Source organism: Protomyctophum bolini (assembly GCF_963924005.1).
Source record: "Protomyctophum bolini genome assembly, chromosome: 10".
In the NCBI taxonomy this organism is placed as follows: domain Eukaryota; kingdom Metazoa; phylum Chordata; class Actinopteri; order Myctophiformes; family Myctophidae; genus Protomyctophum; species Protomyctophum bolini.
Genome location: NC_137871.1, coordinates 11,357,339 through 11,366,761, shown reverse-complemented (window position 1 = coordinate 11,366,761; position 9,423 = coordinate 11,357,339). Strand labels below are relative to the sequence as shown.

Genomic DNA, 9,423 nt, shown 5'->3' with positions numbered 1-9,423 from the left:
AAATGCCCGGGGATGTGCTGAGTGGACAGTAGACTATTCTGTTCAGCCTACAGTAGAAACATCTCTCTATACTGAAATAAGACTTTACTTTACATTTAAAGAATGCAGACAGCGACAGATAGCAAGGAGCAAGCTCAGTAAAATAATACCTCAGTGTTACACTTACCTCTAGTGGCCATATACAACATTACACCTAACACATAGATTGCAGTGTTGGCATGAGATCACCTCCCTGTGATCACAGCATATTTTAGATCACCTTGTATTAATGACTGAATCAAAGGATATTTCCAGTCAAGGCAATATTCAAAATTGGTTTATTCAATAAATATACCTAAAAAAAACCACAAACTATTCAACTCCAGCCTCTCACATGAAAAAAGTAAAAAGTCATACAGTATACTGATCTGTTCACTGCAAAGCAAGAGTTCACAAAGATGTGAAGTTACATTTCATAATTACAATGTAATAAATATAAAAAAGAACATGTTGAACTTGTCCAACACTTGTGTCCCCCCATTAATGTTTCCCTGTCTTATTTCTGGGCAACAAAGTCTTATATGCACACCTGATATGCAGGTAGGCAGGGCAGGGCTCAATGTATTCAGAAAAAAAATAAAAAATCACACCCGTGTGAACTGAGTGGTGCAACTCCCCTCTCCCCCCCACCCCTCGCTCTCTCTGTTTCTGGCACAACAGCGCCCCTACTGGTATTAATAGTCATACTGGTGCTCATAGTCACATAGGCGAACACATACTGTAGGTAGGTGAACACGGACATTGCTCTTTCTTGGAGTGGTCGCACCACTCAAACAATGCACAAGTGCACAAAGACCTGCACACCGTCCACTCTTGCAATACGAACACTTTTATTTAGGCAACGTTTCGGTCAAAGACCTTCTTCGGGCATCTCATCTCTGTCTTATTTCTGCCACTCAGCTCTGGAGCCATTTATTGAGTTGAAGTTCAAACTCCATTATCCAGTCATGATAAGCAGGTGAGAAGCTGAACACGTCCGCTGGTGTGTCATCCTGGGGAAACCCATCGCCATCGGCAAAGACAAAAATATTTCCTTTGAATTTTCCTCCACGTAGAGACCGCGGGATGTTGGCCCGCTCACTGTCCTCCAGCCCTCCTCTTCCGGTGGTTTTAGTTTGTCTTTGTTTTCATTCCTATACCAACAACAACTCTACAACATAACGGGAGTTGCCAACAGATTCAGCTGCAGGGCTCTGGACCAGCATTGAGAGATTAGGCGTGTGTTGACGACATGGGCATCATGATCTCGTGGCCACAGGGACTCACCACACGTTCACTGGCGACGTGTTTTAAATACTTTCTCAGGATGCGGGGAACGTCCCGGAGGCTTTCGATGGCGGGGTCCTTATCGGCCGAGGGGACGTATCTTCGAATGGCGACACGCGCCTGTGACATCAGTGTTTTGGGACAGACTGGTGGATTTTTCATAAAAGAAAAAGATATTAGTTTACTGCAGGGATATAATTTCAATATCTCTTGGAATGCTTTTTTATTTGCTCTTATTGTTTATACATTTTTATTGCACTTTGCTATAACTTTTTTATTAATAACTTCAGAAGGTGCTTTGGAACTGGTTTTAAAAAAAGTACTCTACGAAGTGTTATTTTGTTTAGGCTATGTTATCATCAGGACAGCTGAATGGACAGAGAGGCCTCCTCCGGGAATAAGAAGGGCTGCCCAGTCAAAGTGACGGAAGTGCCCTGCCGAGCGAGACACTTAAAACCCTGAAACTGCTCCCTGCATGTGCTGTAACATTGGCCCCGTGCCCACTGCTCCAAATAGTCTGGATGGGCAACGCAGAGGACACATTCGCGTACTGTTTGTGCAAATGTATACAATGACAATTAATTATTATCATGAGTATTGTTATTGCCTGTGCGGTGTGACATAATATGTATACCTTTTTGCTGTAACAGTTGTGTCAACTATCTATAGAATAATTGCAAATGTAGCTAAATGCCCCCCAAGACGAGATCTCACCTCTCTCCTTGAGCAGCACGTCCACGGCTTCGTTCTGCTTGGTGGTCTTGTCGATGATGAGCGTGGGCAAATACACGTCCGCGCCGAAGTCCACGAGCAGCTGCACGTACACCACCCCGCAGCCGTAGCGCAGGCACGTCTCCAGCACCGTCTTGGGCTGCTTGACGCGGGCCAGGAGCCTCTGGTCCGTGCAGTTGTAGTCGGGGTTGGCGCCGTGCAGGAGCAGGAGCTTGAAGCAGTCCAGGTGCCCGTAGACGGCCGAGATGTACAGGGGGCCCCGGCAGGCCGTGGCGCCGGACGCCCAGTCCGGCACCTTGGCCCGGACGTCCACCTCGGCGCCGAAGCGCAGCAGCTCGGTCAGCGTGTCCACGTCTCCTTCGCGGGCGGCCGTCAGCATGGGGGAGCAGTTGTTGTGCGGGCTGCCGTTGGGGTCGGCGCCGGCCCTCAGCAGGGCCGTCACGCAGTCCAGGTGTTTCCCGCTGACCGCCGTGAACAGCGGCGTCTGGGCCTTCACGTCCAGGCTGTCGACCTGGACACAAACGCATGCAACGCACGGCCATATGAGAAGGGTACTATACATTGGTCTTTATCAGAAGTCGCATATATACACCGGATTACATCCTTGTTTATTGCCTTTTTTTAAGTCGAATTCTTATCCCACAATCCATCTTTTTCACCCAGTGTCAATTATCTAATGTACTCCTGGGCGCTACACTTCCTCTGCCAACCTTGAAGGGGGGGGGGAGCAGCGGACTGACCTCATGCTTCCTTCTATGCATGAGGACTCCAAGCTGCTTCTTTTCACCTGACGGCCCCGGCCAGACAGAGCGCGCGGAAAGGAACGTTATTCCGACCATGTTCCTTCCCCCTTCCATCACTTTCGGAGTGATGGAACACATATACCGGCCTCGGGTATGCATGGGCACTGATGACGCGGAGGAAGGAGCACGCCCCCAGCGTCCCCAGTGGGACTCGAACCCAGGAACTAATATAGCTGTGAGGTGACAGCACTATACCGACTGTGCCACAGTGCCCCCTGGTTATTTCCTTTTAAATCATAATATACTTAATATATACATTGACAGGGCTCTATCCATTGCCCACTCCATTTTCCCTCTCTAGACCCACATACCGCAACGTGGTGTATTGAGACTGAGAGCATGTAGATCGGCTTTTTTCACTGAATGTTTACCCCAAAACAGGGCCACTATATAGGGCTTTTCCAAAAGGTTACACCATGACATTCCACCATAAAGTAACGGTTGGGGGCAGAGCAGATCACACATCGTCTCTGGAATGCTCTCCCACAAACAGTAAGAGATGCCAACTCACTAGACATTTTTTAATCTAGACTTAAAACTCATCTTTTCCCCCTGCATTATGGTTCCCCCTAGTTTCACTGAAAACACTATAGGCTATTCACCGTGCTCTGCACCCTATATGCTATTTTAATAGATCTTCTGAACGCATTTTCATAAGTGTCCTAACGTATGGTAGGCTACTTATGTCATCCATGTGTATTGACACATCGTATTAGGCTTGTTATTGTATTATTGTGTTATTGTGCTATCGTATTTTATTTCTGCTTTTTGCTGTGTAGCCTATATTGTTGTGAAGTGCACAGAGACGTACTTGGGGTGATAAAAAAGAAACTGAAACTGAACTGAAACTGACATGCCCAAAATATAGGGAGTCCGGGCCTAAAGTGATTAAACGCAAATAATGGGGAGTGGGGACCATTTATTGTTATCGCCATTCTACTATAGTCTTAGATCCTCGTTTTCTTTTGAGGCAAACACACACTGATATGTGAGCCGACACCTGACAACAACTGTAAAAGCAAAGCAGGAGCCGTTTGTCTCACCTCGGCACCGTGCTGCAGCAGCAGCTCCAGGCAGCGCAAGTGTCCCAGGGCCGCGGCGGTCCGCAGAGGAGTCACCGGGATTCCCCACCCGCTACGGGAGTTCACACACCTCCTGTAGCTCTCCTGGGACAGCAGCTCCGACAGCTGGGCCGCGTCGTCGCCGCCCACGGCCTGGTTCAACGCCTCGCAGTGTTCATGGTCCTCCTCGTCGTCCTCTTTAGGTTGCAGCAGGGAGAAGATCTTAGAAATGTCCATCAAACTCATGTTTGAGAGAGCTCGCGACTCCACCTGAACTGTGATGGCTGGCTGGCTATACCGCGCGTGGTCAAATCAAGTCAAATCCTCTCCATCTGGAATGACGGATGGGATGGAGACATGTCAGAAGTGATTGCACACACAAGCACACGCATATACGCACATGACACACACACACGCGCACACAACCCAAATGCATTTTTGATATATAACAAAGCTCTTGTTGCATTAAAAGCACCAATCAATAAGCTCCTCCGTCAGGGGAAATTCATTCATGGCATTCTCAAAACTGAACTATGATATTAGAGGATCATTAATTACAGCGGTTGCCAACATGGTGTCCGGAAATCACCAGGGATCCTTCAGAGCGCTCCAGTGGGATGTCAGCCAAATGATTAGTCATTTCATAACTCAAAACAGTGGTTCTCAAACGTTTTTGTGTCAAGGACCACCAAATTATTTGGCAGAAGACCCCCATCTGAAAACATTTTGTGCTAGGGACCACCAGACGAGAACATTTGTGTTAGAAGCTAAATCATTCAAAAATGTTCTCGTAAAATAAATAAATATATAAATTATTTTATATATATATATATAGCAAATGTACAATCTCAAGCTATTTTTGAATGCAATGTATAAAATAGGGTTCAAGACAAGTGGTTAAACTATTTTTGCTATTTTCTTCTTTTTTTTTTTTTTACAAACTTTGATGACCCTTGGGGGGGCCCTTGACCCCACTTTGAGAACAGCTGTCTGTGATTCCCGTAAAGATGTATAGTCACATTTTGAATGTGTTTTGCTTCCTTTTAGAAAGGATTTCTAAACACACACTGCATACTGCCTAAAGTAGTACCCATTTCTTCTAAAGTTTGAGATAAACTTTTTACAGCCTCAGAACCTACAATGCTCAACACAGAGTTTGCTGAGTGGAAAGATTTTCATTTTAAACAATAATAATAAGAAATGCATTGTTTCAGTGTAAAAAAAAATGTTATGAGGACAGTGTAATTCTATGACAACCCTTGAGTCTCTATTATTTCATTTAGGGTTCCTTCCTTTGCGACAAAATACATTTTAAAGAATACAGGATATTTCAGAGTGAAGTCACAGCAACACAATATTTAATCAGTGTACTGTAGAAATTGTATGAGCAAATAAGAGAATACATGCTGTTAATGTTTACTCAAAGATATGACAAAGAACCACCATAAGGGATGGAAATATTATGTGATGCGGAATTCATTATGTAAGAATGTTTATAAGACACAACAAACAAATCACTTGACCAAAGCTCTGTGAAACTGACACTGCATACATGTAAACACATCCTCTGACCTTTCAGTTGCCATCAAAAGGCAGACACACACACACACACAAACACACCACATTTGGACTTAAGAGGTTTTCATCCAACAGCAGAGAAATGGAAGTTCACAGTGGCGTCTGCTTACCTTCATACAGTAGGTTTCCAGCCAATGATGTTAATACCAAACTCCTTCATAAGTCCATGGATCTGTCACGTGGAACACTGGGAACACACTGAGACACTATGGGCAGGGTGTGTGTGTGTGTGTGTGTGTGTGATGTGAATCTCTGAGGGCTTCACCGTGTGCGCGAGCGTGTGTGTGTGTGTGTGTGTGTTACTTACATGTCTGACACTGCAGAGTGGAGAGGGGTGCTCTGGTGCAGGGGGTCTAATTTTAGGCCACAGTTGGGCCAGGCTAAACTTCCATTCTTGGAGGAGTCGGGGGGCCAGGCGTTATAATTAGAAAGGTGATAGGCTTGTGACACTCTCTCACTCACTCTGTTGGTGGATTTGACTGGTGTGTGAGGCTGTGTGTGTGTGTGTGTGTGTGTGTTGTTGTCCTTTGGCCATGAGTAAACAATGGAATGACTAATGAGAAGAAGGAACAACTGGGGTGCAGTTGTTCCTTCTAACATGTTACAATTTTTCTCTTTTTTGTTATGTTTCTGCAGCTTTTCTTGCCTTTATTTATAGTTCACAGTGTATATAGTAAGAGACAGGGAACACTGACAGAGAGCAATGACATGCAACAAAGATCCACCAGGCCCGGGGAAAACTCTGGGACTCGCTGTCAGGCATCAGTTTCTTAGACTTTCTACAGTAGGTGGTACTGGCACCTCAACCACTCTGCTATCAGCACCCCTTTTCCATTTTATTTCTCACAGTCTGTTGTGCGTACTGTATTATTAGACTTTCCAATAGTCAAAATATAAAATAAAAAAAATCAAATCCCTGATGAAATGCCGTTCACAGACTGTATTTTATTTGGTTTATTATTACTCATTATCACTGTGTCGTCAGCATGTTTCCCTAAATCACACTGAGAGGGGTTGTTTTAGCAGGTCGCAGCTGTGTGAATTACATCTGAAGCTGTGACGTGGAGGAGCAGGCAGGAATCAGCTGTTCTCCGCTGTCCCCACACCTCCATTTGCCCCATGTTTGGGGGTGGGTTAGGGCGGCGCCCCGCCTCATTCTTATATACACCATTTGGCACACGATTACACATTTTTGGCATTTGATTGTAAATGGCATGGTGGAAGAAAATACTTATAAAAAGTTAAAAGATTTAAATTCGGCGCACCACATTTTGATAGGATGGGTGAGGTTTGCTTTTTTAATGCAAATGTTCTGACCCAAGAAAACACAATATAGCCTGCTGCGGGGGCCTTGCATTAGAAGTAAACTAATGGCATAACTCTGAGACGTGAAATGACCACAAGAAAATGCATGCCAACATGGTTCCCAACTGGGTAGCAGCAGTTCCCATCCGCACTTATACATTCTAGGGCACTCTAGAGAGCATCCTGACCAACTGCATCTCTGCCTGGTTTGGAAACTGCAATGCATCAGACTGGAAGTCTCTGTGCAGAGAGTGGTGAGGATCAGCGGGACTTCACTGCCTTCCATCAAAGCACAGTGCTCACAACCGTTGTCTGCCCGAAGCCAATAACATCAGAATAGACCCTATACCCACCCACATCATGGACTGTTCACTCTGCTGAGTTTCTTCCTCCAAGCCACCAGACTTTAGTGAATACAAAAAAAGTACAATACTCCCCCCCACATAAGTGCAATATCCTATCCTTTCTATACACTATGCTGCTGAGGACTCCTTGCTGTGCAATATTATCATATGTGAATTTATGAACTGACTGTGATTATCTATTATATGTATACAGTTACACATATTATATTACATATTATACAGTAAGCAAGGTAAACACGAGGTAATACATCAAATGCATAGAAATAGTCATCTAGGATCAGTCATCTATAGGAACCAAGAATCATCAGTCTACTCTAAACAGTAGGCCTAGTATAGTATAACATCAAAAAGTGAGAAAAAAAAACTAAATAACCTGTACATTGAAATACATACACACTATTGGAGGCCAGGTCTCCACATTTATTTGGCATCCGTCTACATAACATGCTATCTAAATTACATTTTAGCCTTTGCATAAGCCTGCAAGGTCATCATTGAGTCTTGTTCAGATCATTGCGGAAGGTTGGGTGTGAGTCTGCAGTCCTAACTGCAATGGAGAGTTCGTCCTAACAGTTTGAGGGCCCAAAGGGAGAAGAGTCTGGGACGTGTGGAGCGGGACGTGTCCCAGATGTTTTAGGGAAGGTTCTCTTGGGCGCATGCAAGGTGCAACATCCATGCCTTATCTAGAAGCAGGCGGGAACCCCTTTTGGTGTTTTAAACATTATGTTATACGGTAATTTAGCTATTGAAAAATAGCAGATCTACAAGCTCATAGCACGCCACCGAGTGGCGCACTACGAGCTTGTAGGTCTGCTATTTTTGAAGAAATTGTGAAAATGTGGCGCAAATACTGACAGAAAACTGTCAGGATTTAGAAGACATTTTATAAATTTCGACGTCAGGCCTAAATGGGTCAATGAAAGTAGAACATTCAGAAAGCTGAAATACCATGTCGGCTTCAGAGAGAGTCCATGCAGCCGGTAGACTTGAAACATGTCTAAGATGAGGGTGAATGAGGAATTCTCTAAAAAGCTCTGAGAGATGAATATGATGTTGGAAGCTGTGAAATTCTCCTCAGAGCTTCTTCCAGGAAGGTGATCCTCTGTTTTAGCCAGAGAAGGAAGCCTTTCCAGGCAAGCCTCAGTAATGCTTTGTAGACAACAAGTATGTGCTCCTAATCTGTTACACTTTCACATCAGCTACTGACCCCTCCCCTCCACAATAACAGTGTTGTGTTGTCCTGATGACAGCGTTTTGTTTTAGTTATTCTTAACTTGTCATACTATTTCACACCATTTCTGTTTGACGTATTATGCCCGGTCAAACAAACACATAGATGCTTGTCTTATTTTGTATTGCAAAACACCACAACAGAGTTGCAGATTCAAACACTTTTTTTTATTTTATCACCGTTATAAATGATTTAGTCTTCAAGAAGAAGAAGAAGAATTAGAACCTACAACGTCTACTCTCTACACGAACACAATTGGCCCGGGATTCGGGAAGCCGGGTGGGGAGAGGGTGGTGTCACTGGCACCGCACACATTCCTACAGGCTCGGGCACCTGTCAACAGTGGCTGTTTTGGGCATGGGCAAAGTAGGAAGGCTTTACATCCTCCTGGGGGGGGGGGGAGTCAGTGAGATAGTGACACAGAAGTGACAGTGGCACAGAAATGTGTGTGTGTGTATGTGTGTATATATACAGTATATATATACATATATATATATCACCACCCTCTTGCCTTCAGAGGCGGGCCATTGCCCAACAGGTGCAGAAACTGCCACGTGTCTTGGGGCAGCCCAAGAAGGTGCAGCTTTCTTGTTTTGTTTGGACTCGGAGTGTGCATCTCCTATATAAGCCTTTGACTAGAGAGAGGCACATAGCAGACAAGGCATGCAGGTGGTTTGGAGTCAGAGTTTCCCCTCTCCTAACCGATGCGTTGGCAAGACGGTAGTAGGTACCAGGGAGGACCAGGTCTGACATATTTCCTTAGCCAAAGGGCCCTTGCTAAGGTTCTTCTATACCTCTCTACAGCCTGCGGTTGCAGTTTAACATCTTGCCCAGTACGTATACTCCTGTGGATAGGCTTACATATAAAATGTTAATTTACTTGTATTGACCTTCAAATCAATGTAATATAGGTAAGGTTTTGCACACTCAAATGGTACTGATGACTAGTTTGGCCCATGGACTAAGGGAGTTTAGATGACTTTACCAGGGTGGACTTCTTCCAAATCACAAAACTGCTCAACTGAATGTCAGGGGCTGTTCAA

At 44.7% G+C, this 9,423-nt stretch overlaps 1 protein-coding gene across 1 annotated transcript in view; it reads right to left on the bottom strand.

The window, feature by feature from the left end:
• Window positions 1-5,729, bottom strand: part of asb12a (ankyrin repeat and SOCS box-containing 12a) — a 99,874-nt gene extending 94,145 nt beyond the window's left edge. Inside the window, exons 1-4 of the mRNA XM_080774092.1 lie at window positions 5,590-5,729; window positions 3,884-4,233; window positions 2,020-2,548; window positions 670-1,451 (exon numbers count right to left, since the gene is read on the bottom strand). Of these exons, the coding sequence (XP_080630218.1) occupies window positions 1,252-1,451; window positions 2,020-2,548; window positions 3,884-4,147 (993 nt within the window). The 5' untranslated portion in view covers window positions 4,148-4,233; window positions 5,590-5,729 and the 3' untranslated portion in view covers window positions 670-1,251. The remainder of the gene's footprint in view (window positions 1-669; window positions 1,452-2,019; window positions 2,549-3,883; window positions 4,234-5,589) is intronic.
• Between the last annotated feature and the right edge of the window lie 3,694 nt (window positions 5,730-9,423).